This window comes from Leptonychotes weddellii, chromosome 15 (assembly GCF_054177405.1).
Source record: "Leptonychotes weddellii isolate Sample4059 chromosome 15, ASM5417740v2, whole genome shotgun sequence".
Lineage (NCBI taxonomy): Eukaryota > Metazoa > Chordata > Mammalia > Carnivora > Phocidae > Leptonychotes > Leptonychotes weddellii.
Genome location: NC_138383.1, coordinates 3,735,116 through 3,748,193, shown reverse-complemented (window position 1 = coordinate 3,748,193; position 13,078 = coordinate 3,735,116). Strand labels below are relative to the sequence as shown.

The window sequence follows — 13,078 nt, the reverse complement described above, 5'->3', positions numbered from 1 at the left end:
GGCTCCCTGCTGAGAAGGGAGTCTGCTTCTCCCTCTGACCCTCCCCCCTCTCACGCTCTCTTTCGTTCAAATAAATAAATAAAATCTTTAAAAAAAATATGGTCAATATAGTGCTACTTTTCTTCCAAGTGTTTATGCTCTAAGATAACAGGAGAAGACAATTATTTTGCCCAGTTTAAGCTGTAGGGAGGGGAGTAGTAAAGAGAACAAGGTAGGTAAAGTTGAGAGGTTAGTCACAATGTTAACATCAAGAATATTAAATAATGTAACTTTGATTCCATTTCCCCCAAATTTCTGTTTATTACAATGATTGGTCTACCCAAGTACCTGGATTCCTCTCCCTTGATTTAGCAATCTACTTAGTGGATGCTGCTTATTTTGAAGATGTTACTATTTTGCACTCCCTCCTGGAACATGTGATAATACCTCTATCTTTGAGAAATAATAATTAAAAAAATGCAGGTTTCTCTGCAGTCAAGAATTAATGTAAATAAAATCTGACTTCAGATCTTTCTAAGTGATACGGGTTTTGGGGAGGGGAAATACACCACACAGACATTTGAAGACGACTTTAGAGAGTGGTTTGTGAATCTGGCTACCAGAGGGCTTAAACCATGGCAGTGAGAAGAAAGGAGAGCACCGAGCTCATGAGACCCTGTAGGGAAACGAGAGCGGGGAATTTGTTGTGTCTCTTTCATCCACAGACTTTCAAAGCATGACACTTGCGGTAACAAAATTGCATTTCGAAAGTAGTGTGTCATTATCTGCTCTTCAAGATGGAGACACGTAGACAGGGAATGGCCTCCTCCAACACGAACAACTTTCAAAGAGCACCACTGAGCTTCCTTCCACCGCACGAAGGGGAAAGCTGGCCTGCTACCACGACCCTTCACGAAAATGGAGAAAATTCTTGGTTTTAAAATTTCCTCATGACTTGTACTGAAAGTTAAAAAGGGACTTTTAAATTGCACATCCCTCCTGACCCCTACCTACGGTTAATGACTACTGTATACCGAAGAGAAGCGGCGGAATGGAGGACCACCACCAGGTACCGAGCGCGGGAGCGTCCGGGTTCCCCTCCACCCCTCCAACCCCCCGCACGGAGTCCACGAGGTGGGGGTGGGTGGTTCGCTTTTGGGGGTAGGGGGGCTGTTTCGTAGGGAGGCTTGTTTGGCTCGCAGCAAGGCGCTCCCCGGGGATCGGCTGCGTGCAAGGGGAGGCCGGGCCCGGGCGCGGCAAGCAGGATGCTCCCGGGCCCGGGTCGGCGCGTGTACGAGTATGTGCACTTGGGGAGGTGCAGGGCGTGTGCACGGCACCGGCAGGACGCGCGCCGGAGTGAGCTCCGGTCGCTGGTGCACAGAGGGCCGACGCCGCCGGGTGAAAATATCGCGCAAAACCGGGGCCCGGGCACCGCAGGGTGCTGGCGAAGGGCGGGGGGGGGGGAACCGGGCGGATGTGCAGGGCCGGGTCCGCGCCCCCGCCGTCCAGCGCGCTAACACCGAGCCACGGCGCCCACAGATCGGAAAGAATGTCGCGCGGGTCTTCAAGCACCGCAGGCGGAGCGCGAGCCCCCGAGACCTGCACGCACCCGGGCAGGGGGAGCGCGCAACCACTCGCACCCTGGCGCGCTCCCCGCGCAGTCTGCGGAACGACAACTCGAGCGGGTATTAAGGGGGAAGGACGGGGTGTGGCCTAGCCAGGACGAACCAATGGGCCGGGGAGGGGCGCGCGGGGGCGGAGCTCGGGCGCAGAGCGCCGATTGGCTAGTTCGCCCTCCGGTATGCAGATACAGTGGAGTCACGTGGCAGGGGCCGGGACGACTTCCTGTTGGAGGCCAACGCGGGGCGGGGAAGGGGGCGCGAGCGCCCCGTCTGGCTGGAGCGGGGGGAGGGGGATTCTTGTCAGTTAGAGCAACAAGATGGCCGCGGTGGCAGCTCCGCACCTCAGCGCGACGGCCCCGGGAGCCGCAGCCGCCGCCGCCGGCCCCGCCGCCCTGCAGTCCTGAGCGCCGCTCCGGCCGCCCCCGCCGCCCCTGACAGGGCCGTCCCCGCGCCCGCCGCGCTCCTGCCGCCGCCGCTGCGGGCCCGCCCGAGCCGGAGGCGGAGGGAGCGGAGCCGGCCGAGCGCCGAGCGTCGCTGCTGCCGCCACCTCGGATCCCGGGCCGCGCCAGAGCCGCCGTCCCGCTCGCGGGTGCGAGGAGGAGGGCGCGTCGCGGCGTCGCCGGGGCCGGACCTGGACCTGCCGGGACGCGCCACCGCCCACCCGCCCGCGCCGCCGCCGCCGCCGCCCGCGCCGGGACCTGAGCCCGCGGCGCCGGCGCTGAGCGGGCCCCTGCCGCCCGAGCGCTCCGCAGGCCCCGGGGCGGCCGCCCGGGTCGTCGTCGTTGTTGTCGCTGTCGCCGCCAGGCCCGCGCCGCCGGAGCCCCGCCAAGGAGCCGCCGCCGCCGCCGCCGCCGCCGCCGGGGACGGAGCCCAGGTGAGCGCGGGCCGGGCCTCCGAGCCGCCGCAGCTGGCCGAGCTGGCGGCGTCGCCTTTGTTCGGCCAGGCCCGGAGCGCGAGGGGTTGGCGGGTCCGGGCGGGAAGGGATGCGCGGCGCGGGGCGGCGGGAGGAGCCGCCGGCGGCGCGGGGCCGGTGCGTGCGTGCGCGCGGGGAGAGAGGTTTGCAGAGCGCCGAATGAGGGGGAGCCCGCGGGGTCGCGGCGGGTGGTGCGGTCACACGCCAGATGTGTGTGCTTTAGGCTCGTGGGGTTGTTGGAGCCGGGCTCCTCCTGAACAGTCACCCACGGATTTTGCATTTCCGATGGCACGCACGAACCCGAAGCGTTTTCGGTGTAGGGTCTCCCGTGCCGTTGTTTGGGGAAGAGCGAACCCTGGGCGTGATTTGGGGGAGGGTGAAGGCGCCCCTCGGCCTTCTGCGGGTCTGGAATCAGGTGGGCTGCTAGCGGGGTTGCAGACTGCGGAGCCATGCGCACGAGGAAAAGGAGCCGCACCACAGCTGCCCTGCTAGCACAGCACGTAACCCGAGCGCCTCGGTGCCACCTCTGCTTGAGCGACGCCTCCTTTGCACCTTTACCTTGTGGAGGACATTTAATCAATTGATTCGTGGCTGTGAAAACCCGCCGGTGCGAATATAGGGGTTCCGTGCGTGTTAACCGGGCGGAGAAACCGTTCGTTTGCCGGTTACACGGAGCTTTGGGAATCTCACCGAAGATGCCGGATCGGTGCCGCGGGGGGCGGGGGAGGAGGAGCCGCAGATCCTGGCTGCACCTTTTGCATTTTAAGGCACTCGACGGTGTCAGTGATCCTGTACAGAATGAGTGGAATTGTCTCTTGGCCTCTGTCAGATTAAACCTCCATTTGAGTTGTCTGCTCGGTTATGTCTAGGCATGAACTGCAGATTCTGAACTCAAAATGGTGCTCTGTGGATGTCCAACTTGAGCGTCTTGAAGGAGTTGCAAGTTGGAAGCATCTGGCTGGTTTAATCCATTGTGTTGCCGACGGTCGGGTTTTCTCCTGTATCGGGTATGCTCGTCGCTGCGCTGCGGTCGGTATAGGAGGTCAGATTATGATGATCACTGTGTAGAGATTGCTACGAGCCTGAACGGAATTTGACCCGCCGAAGGCTTATTTTATGCAACTTATTTCCTACGTTTAGAATTGAGTAACTATGAGGATGAGTGGAGACACTGGAAGTGGGGCTTGAGTGATCTCAGCGGACAGTGGGGGCCAGCTTGAAATGTGTTACGGGTGTTGACAGTTATGTGCATAGATTCCAGACTTCCTTCTGTACTATGAGAAAGAGTAGAAGATAAAACTTAGCCCCGGGCCAGATGAACCTGGTTGGCTGAGGGCACCTTGAAGGAATTTACATTATTCCCGAACCACAGAGATGGTGAAGGTCTTTGAACACCTTTCAGTGTGGCACTCCTAGAATGCTTGGTTGGGGGAAATGCTGGTAAATGAGATTTTAAGAAATGACTAGCCCAGTTACATTATCCAAGCTAATTTTATTATCACTCTTTACAGAAGATAGTAATGGTCTGAATAGCTGATAGTTTACTTACCTATCCTGAAAGTTTGCTTTTTCTACAGAAAGTTTTTAATATTTATATTTTCCTAAGAATAGTTTCTCAGAATCTGTTTTTCTTTCACACCTTGGGTCATGAGAAATTGATAGCTCAGAAAATGGTAACAGTAAAAGTATTGGTTAAGTTAAATTTGACTTATGGTGACACAGTGATTTCTTCAAGCTAGCACTTCTTTAAGCAGGAGAATGGATCTGGGGATCCCAGATGTTTTATATATATATTAAATACAGAGAGAGAGAGAGAGACTTGATTTTATTATGAGGATCTAGTTTTAAAAGACTGATTCTAAGTCTTCCATGTTTCTTGTCCAAACCAAAGACCTTACTGACAGGTACCTCTGTTTTACTCTTAAGCTAATCAGGTTGACACCGAGGCTGTCATAAGGCTTAATCCTCACTATTTCATTTTGGATTCTGGCATTTAAATATTTTGGTAGTAACCTGGGGTACATGTAAATGTTGACTTTGGTTTTCCTTCTTACAATGTTTATTGTTGTTCTTTTTCAAGTGGCATATGTTTTAACACTTTGACAAAGATTATTTTGTAGCAGGTTTATATTTATGCTTAGTTGGCTCAGGAGTTTTGGAACACATAGTTGCATTAGAGGGCTGATTATGAGGGAAAGTAGGGTGCGCTGTTTCATTGGACCCGCAGGGATTAAAACAGAAGTAAGTAATGGAGGGGGGGGGGATATACTCTAAAATTACAGTATTTCTCACCACTACCTTTTTGTTAAACAGCCGGCTTTACTGAGATAAATTTGTGCTTTTCCAAATGCTGTCATCTGGCTCACTTCCAAAACCAAGCTGGGGAGGAGGAGGTCAGGGCTGGAGTGGGGCATGCCTTTTTCCTTAGTGAAGAGAGCTTTCAGTTGGAAAGAAATGGAAGATAGAATTCCTACAGTACTGGCTGCAGACGGAGTGTCTGCATGACTGCCCCAACTCCAAGTGGGGCGAGAAGGGCCTGAGTATAAACTTACTTTTGCTACACTCAAAGTGATGCTAATCTTAAATTTAAAAAAAGGGGGGGGTACTAGTGGAAGTTAGTTTATTTATCCATTATTTGAGTATATAGAATATCTTCGGCACCATAGAATTTTTCTAACAACTTAACATTTTAAGGCTTAAGAGCCATTTTAAGGACTATTCCTGGGTCTTTTTGGCCTTCCCCAGTAAGAATTAGATCCATGAGATGGCATGCGTATGTTGTAGACGACTCTTTAGCACTCAGTCAGGGTTTATTGTGCAAATGTTGCTATTTGAGAAGATTTTATAAGGAAGAAAATAGATCGTCAACACTGAGGCTGTTTCCCATATCAGAACAACATATGAGATCATTAAGATTTGGGGATGCAGCAAACAGAGATTATCTAGCCAGAGCAACTGAAGTCCCAGGCGTAGGGGTGGGGGGAACATGAGAAATGGAGAGGTAAGGAGGAACAGATTTATAGAAGGTCTTAGAACCAGGAGAAGGATGGGTTGGGGGAGCAGGAGGTGGAGCCTTTAGCAGAGAGTGCCTAGAAAGTCGAAGTAAGTGGAGAAGAGCCAGGCAACTTTGTTTTGTGTGTGTGTGTGCGCGCGCACGCGATGTTTTGGTTTTGGTTTCTTTGAAATTGTTATGGCTTCTTACTGGTGATTTTGAGACAAATGGCTTTTTACCTTTCACGCTAGCTTTATTTCAGAGGGTCTTCTGATGTTTTAGATGAGCTGTAAGGAAATCTTTTGAAGGAGTATTGGTGCTGCGGTCTGTTTCGTATGATGAGTGGATTTTATTTGCTTAATTAAGACAGCATCTTAATTTTGTTTGAAGATGTCATAGATTTAAGTAGAGAGAACAGAATAGCAAATGAAAACTGACCTTTTTTTTTTAGGTAGATTTTTACAGATTTTCTTGCATTAAGCCAGTCTAATCATGAATATCTAAATTTTTACAAATTAGCTTTTAAATAATTGTGCAGTCATGAGGAGAGCATTCTTAATTTGCAAAATAACATACAGTAAGCTTTCTTTAAATAGATTTCAATGCAGTAAAGATGTCCTCAATTATAAACATTCAGCTTATACACGACTTTTCAAGAATATAGTTACCTACAAATATAAAGATTACTTGTCAGAAATAGCTATAACCTTGTGTAGAGATTGTATGTGTGATGTTGAAACCAAGAAATGTGTAATCCTTGCCCAGTGAACTTGTTTGAATAACTTGCTTAAAATAATCCTGTAAGTTTCCTATTGTGCAGAGCGTGCGTTTGAACTATCACTTATTTAATGAAAAGTAAAATACATGTTCTTTAATTCTCCAACTGGGATGTGATGAGGTTTTGTATATTAAAAACATGGTGAAAATTCATACCCTTTGTGCCATTTTTAGAGTTTTACTAAAAATGAATTCTTTTCTTGGCCATAGATGCTTTCAGAGAATGAAGAAGCTGTTGCAGGGATGAAGAGCTGTTTGTTAAGAATGCATTCTTCCCCTGTAGCCCTCCAAAGGCTATAGAGCTGTGTGCGGAGCTAGACAATCTGGGCACCCAGCCATAAAACATCACTGCTGAAGCCCAGATAGTTGTTCGCGCCCTCCTGAGCCCTCCTGGCTGCAACCACAGCAGAAGGAATGGCCTTGGGAAAGCAGTGTTCACTGCTGTTTTGAACTCTTAATATTCCATGTGGCTCTTTGAGTTCCAGCTATGCAATGGGACTTTGGTTTTCTAAGATACAGTAATGAATAAGGATGGGCAAGAATATACCTTCTAAGATACGTGTCTTCCAGGCCAGTGTATTTAAATATTTGCTCAAGGAAGTAGGAGTTGTTTGTCCTGCGGTCTCCCTTTCCTTCTTTGCCTCTTTGTCACAACACTCCTTTCCTGTTGGAGAACAGCCTGCCTGAAGACACATAAGATCACTGGGCCGCTGGGTCACAGCACCCAGGGCCCAAAGAATCATCTGGAATCTGTCTTCCAGAGAGCTGGCAGGAGGGATTGGTCTGTTGTGGCTCAGTTCCCACTTTCCTTCCTCATTAAAAAAATTCTTTGTGCAAAACTATGAGAATGAAAAAGTGTGCAAATAGATCAATTCGTCGTCATTATAAGGTTACAGCGTTTTCTGTGACCAACGTCTGTTTGTATAAATCCACAAGGTCCCCCGTGATCCTCTAGAATACAAACACCTGAACAGCTCTTTTTTTTAATTTTCCTTTTTTTCTTTAAAGACCCTCTCTGTTTTCCTTCTTTGGAACATTTTAGAAATTAATACTCTATTATGTCTTCATAATGCCCTTCCTGTGAAGGCCCGAACTGCAAACCTGCAATATCACAATATCAAGTCAAATTATTCTCAGCAGGGGGATACACCTATCTGTAGTTGAGTCTCTTACTAAGGTGCAGACTGGCTAGAGCCAAGGTGGTTCAGGGGAATATGCACTTTGTTGGATTCATTTTATGTGTACAGTCCCAGCTCATTAAGAATAGTATCTCTCACAACTAAAATCAGCTGCTTGAGTTGAGCCTGGCAAAGGTATTGTTTACTTTTTATTCCCAAAGATAATTTCTTTTTAATTACTCTTTTAATAAGTGGGGGAAATCTGAGTTAAAATAGCAACTGGGAGTTAAAGTTAAGATCTGCAATTGGGAAATGGTAGTGTTGGTACAATGTACCACCTTTCCATCCACCTGTGCTGTGGAAAGATGTTAACAGAGTTGTTCAGAAATTACAAGGGGTGGGGTGCGGAATTACTCCTTTGATTACATTTTGTTTTCTCACACTGTATATGAAGTGGGCAATGCACAAGGGGAGGGGAAAGAGTGTGTAGGAAAGGAATTTAATTGGCTTTGTTCTTCAGGAGGCTGATGTTTTAAAGAAGGGTTTTGGGCCAGGAGATGAGGTGGGGGAGGAAGGTGGTGGCTCTGTGGAAGGAAGGATGTTTGAGTCTCTGGGGACAATTGAGAATTGGGGATGGGGATGGTGGGGCAGTTAGAAAGCATGCTCTCGGGTCATCAGACCTCTACTTAAAAATAATCTTCGGGGCACCTGGGTGGCTCAGTCGTTAAGCGTCTGCCTTCGGCTCAGGTCATGATCTCAGGGTCCTGGGATCGAGCCCTGCATCGGGCTCCCCGCTCGGAGGGAAGCCTGCTTCTCCCTCTCCCACTCCCCCTGCTTGTGTTCCCTCTCTCGCTGTGTCTCTCTCTGTCAAATAAATAAATAAAATCTTTAAAAAAAAAAAAAATCTTCAAACAGGTACAACTAATAATTGAGCACTTACTGTGTGATAGTGTACAAAGGACATGAGTATTATCTTAAATCTTCACAACACAACACAACACACCTGAAAAATGGTTGCTTTTATTGTTCCCGATGTACAGACCCGCAATTTAGGAGGGCAGAGAAGGAAGTAATTTCTGCACGATCCTACAGCCTATAGGAAGTAAAGCCAGAATTTAGACTCAGTCCACTTCAAAGCCCTCACTCATGGATAAATAGCTTGGATTATTTGAATAGCTTTTTAATTAGTCTCTCTTCTGGTCTGTATCCTACCAATCCATCTGCTAATATTAACTCAATGCTTCCTGGGCACTTTGTGTGTGTAAACCATTCCTCAGCATCCACTTGTAAGGTAGCTCCTGTCACTGTGTACATTCTCTAGATGGAGAAGCTAAACCCCACAGAGGTTGAATAATTTACCCACAGTCAGAGACTTAATACTATTTTTAGGTCCTATGATGCCGGAATCGGAGTTCTTTATCAACCCCTGCACTGCCTTCTAAACCCCAAGCCTGGTCACATCATTTCTGCTCTACTCCACCAAAAGTTAATGCCTTCTCTGTGCAGTGGCCACATTGAGGATCAGTGGCTCCCTGCCCTCCTAGAGTTGTCTGACTAATGAGAGAGGCTGGCACCAAACAAAAAAACAAAACAAAAACTGAAATAGCAATTAAATGTTGTGAAACTTCCTTAAGTTAACAAAAACTTATGGTAGTATATAATTATATAGTTATATACCATGTCTGCCCTCTTGAAGATGCATGTTAACATACTGGATGCTCAGAGAAGTCCAGCAGAAAAAAAATATGTTTACCTTTATTAGCCCAATTTTCCCCAAATGTGTGTGACGACCAAACATTGTTTTCACTTTATACTACCTTTTGATTCAGTGGAATCAACTTTGAGAATGCAGAAATAGAGTGCCTGATCATTCAGAAGAGGGAGAAGACCCAGGGGTCACCGTGGTCAGGCAAGACTTCACTGGAAACAGGTCCTGGAAAGTTGATAGAATTTGGCTACATAGGGGAACATTTTGGAAAGTGACTAATATAGCAGCCGGGACTCATTGGTTTTTTGTTTGTTTGTTTGTTTTTTGTTTTTTTAAGTAGACTCCACGCCCAGCATGGAGGCCAGTGTGGGCCTTGAACCCACAACCCTGAGATCAAGACCTGAGCTAAAATCAAGAGTGGGTCGGTCGCTTAACCAACTGAACCACCCAGGCGCTCCTGGGACTCAATATTTTTATCGAATAAGTGAACACTAAGGCCTAGCTGTAAATGGAAGTTTTGTGTTGGCAGTGAGTCTTAGAAGGAGCTATGTGGGTAGAACCTCCATTCTTTGGCTGCATCAGTGGTTGTTGATGGGCATGACATGAACCAAGTGATAGATTAGAAACTTCTTTTGAGCTGAAATATAGCAGGTGGTTAGAGGGGAAATTGGAAGTGTGAAGACCATGGCTATCGTAGTTGTCTGTGTAAGGTGATGCAGGCTTGGACAAGCTTAATGGTAGGATCCAACTGAAAAGGTGTTACAAAGAATCAGCAGGACAAAACCGTACAGAATGACTGGTGTGGGCTGTTGGAAGCAATGAGTTCTTAAGGGTAAGACTTGTAGTGCTTGCTGCACGTCCTGGAAGTTCTAGAGAGGCTTCAAGTAAATAAAGAAGCTAATGTTAAAATAGTTGGTAAAATATATAGAGTGCATCCTTTTAGAATGCTGATTGGGGAAAGATGACACATAAGATAGCAGTTTTAGGAGAGTTTATTGTTTGAGGTTCTGGGATAGAGATTTGACTCACAGCATAAGTCCCAGTATGTAATGAGCCATGTAATAATAGGGTTCTGCTGTTAATTATGGTGAATACTCTCAACGAAATAGAATTTTCTTAGTACCATACCCATAAAAATATCTTAACTCAGACTTTATATAACAGTACTAGATATATTGTAAACTTTATGGATATGGAATATTGACAGAAAAGAGAGAAAACAAATCTTCAATATTCCCAGGAAATGTAAGATCAGATTATGATGTAACAGATTATAACATAACAGATCAAATTATAACATAAACAGCAGTGTTAGTTAGGCTGTGTTGAAGTTACTAGAACTTTTTAAAGGTTAGATAAATGTAATAGCATCCTTAAACCTAAATGATCATGGATTCTTTTTTTTTTTTAAAGATTTTATTTATTTATTTGTTAGAGAGAGAGAGAGAGCTCACAAGCAGAGGGAGCGGCAGGCAGAGGGAGAAGCACACTCCCCACTGAGCAAGGAGCCCGACATGGGACCCGATCCCAGGACCCTGGGATCATGACCTGAGCAGAAGGCAGACGCTTAACCGACTGAGCCACTCAGGCACCCCAATCGTGGATTCTTTTTTTTAACAAAGAAAACAAAACAATAAAATGGACTTTTTTTTTTTACTCTTATAGAGTACGATGGGGAAGCTTTTTTTGGGGGGGGGCTTTAAAACAGACAAGAATATTATTTATTTACTATAGTCAGGTGATGAGTAAGAATCTTAGCCACAGTTGCACTTTTGTATATATTATGGTTTTGTGTTTAACTGGTGAGCATGAGTCATTCACCCTGTTCATTTCAGACTCAAAACCCCAGCAAAGCTCTTTACAGATTCCTGCTTTGCAAAGAAACCTTCATTATCATCATCATTTCTCTCAGATTTTGAGTTACTTGGTAGCAGGGATAATAATATGTCCATCTTTATAATATCTACAGTATTTTATGGATACTAAGATAACATTTTCAGTTTTGTTTTGAATCATATCTTTCTTCAGAGATGTTGTTTCCACAAATGAGAGTAGGGGGAGAGAAGAGGCTGAGAAATGAATACTTTCCTTCTGTTTTTAGTCTTTTTAGGACAGTAACCGCCTGACCATATTTTCAGCTATTCAGCCCGGCATGTGGGGACACATCTGCAGGTGTGAGGCCATCTCCACAGTCCTCAGTGGTACCCTTGCACTGTGTTTTCTGTGGGCACCCAGAGCAGTGGTCTCTTCCTTCTCCCTGGGGCCCCTGGGCTCTGCCAGGAAGTGCCACCAACCGAATTACGAAGAAATAATGTGACATTTCATATGGACATTTGAAATTTTGGTATGATAAACAAATTACAAAATAATTCTTGGTTTGCCTTTTACAGATCTGGTAACTATCTTCAGATACTAGCCCACTGGAAGAATGAGTATTATAACTAATGGAATCATTCTGGCCAATCCAGAATGTTTGGTTAGTATATAGTAAACGTATCATTTTATTCTCTATCAGGCAGACTCTGGAAATCAGATTTTAAAAGGATGTTGTCAAAATTCTTTTTCTTGAAATCAGTTTATGTTGATTCCTAATTTAAATACTCTAGCAAAATTATTAGATGTGGTTATTTAATTAGGTTACATACTTGCCTATTTATCTTTTTTTTTTTTTAAAGATTTTATTTATTCATTTATTTGAGAGCGAGAGAGTGAGCATGGGGGTGGGCAGGGAGAAGGAGAAGCAGACTCCCTGCTGAGCAGGGAGCCTGACGGAGCCTGATGTCCCTGATGGAGCCTGACGTCGGGCTTGATCCCAGGACCCTGGGATCATGATCTGAGCTGAAGGCAGACATTTAACCAACTGAGCCATACAGGTGCTCCTCTGTCTTTCAATAGCAGAATTTTGATTGTGTAGTTCTTATGGCCCAAGAAAATGGTTTTTTGGGGGCACTTGGGTGGCTCAGTCAGTTAAGCACCTGCCTTCAGCTCAGGTCATGATCCCAGAGTCCCTGGAGTCAGCAGGGAGTCTGTTTCTCCCTCTGTGCCTCACCCCACTCATGTTCTCTTGCTCAAATAAATAAATAAAATCTTTTTTTTTTTTAATGGGTTTTTCTCTTTAAGTTGTGATTTTTTTCTAACTAAATCTCAAATTAGTGGACATTAATTTCAGAATTCAGCCTTTAGGATCACTCAGAAGTTTTTTTTATCTTTCATTTGTTTTTCCCATAACCTTTCCCCCATTTTTTCATTTGCTCTTTTAATTTTTTCATTTTATTTTACATTTTCTGTCCTCAGACTGCACTTCAGAAATGATAGTAAGACCTGGTTTGGGGCAATAGGGTGAACAGTCTGCTTTCTTTCATTTCAGTGCACTGTTGTATTGCTAAGCCTGTTTGCACTGAAGATATAAATTCACAGCTGGAGAAAGGATTCCAAATTTCATAATAGCTATAGTTTTTTTAATATATATAATTTCATTTTTTAAAAAGATTTTATTTATTTGTCAGAGAGAGAGGGAGAGAGAGACAGAGCAAGCACAAGCAGGGGGAGTGGCAGGCAGAAGGAGAAGCAGGCTCCCCGAGTAGCAAGGAGCCCGATGCGGGACTCGATCCCAGGACCCTGGGATCATGACCTGAGCTGAAAGCCCTAGTAAAACAATTTTATTAAGCGTCACATAAATAACCTGTGTCTAGTGGGTTCATAGCCTCAAATAGTATCATTTTGGGCTCTAAAAGTATATTAAGAGAAAACTAACATTGATGTGTTTATAAGAATCGTTGTTTAGGGGCGCCTGGGTGGCTCAGTCGTTAAGCGTCTGCCTTTGGCTCAGGTCATAATCCCAGGGTCCTGGGATTGAGCCCCACATCGGGCTCCCTATTCGGCAGGAGGCCTGCCTCTCCCTCTCCCACTCCCCCTGCTTGTGTTCCTGCTCTCACTATCTATGTCAAATAAATAAATAAAATAAATCTT

At 46.1% G+C, this 13,078-nt stretch overlaps 1 protein-coding gene across 8 annotated transcripts in view; it reads left to right on the top strand.

The window, feature by feature from the left end:
- Window positions 1-1,831: 1,831 nt before the first annotated feature.
- TNRC6C (trinucleotide repeat containing adaptor 6C) overlaps window positions 1,832-13,078 on the top strand; it is a 145,144-nt gene continuing 133,897 nt past the window's right edge. For 2 of the 8 annotated variants that reach the window (XM_081804390.1, XM_081804381.1), the window contains exon 1: window positions 9,336-11,585. In XM_081804390.1, coding sequence (XP_081660516.1) covers window positions 11,554-11,585 — 32 coding nt within the window. In that variant the 5' untranslated portion in view covers window positions 9,336-11,553. Of the gene's footprint in view, window positions 2,476-9,335; window positions 11,586-13,078 lie in introns of those variants that run through there. The other 6 variants (XM_081804389.1, XM_081804388.1, XM_081804382.1 and 3 more) reach the window with 4 other exon arrangements.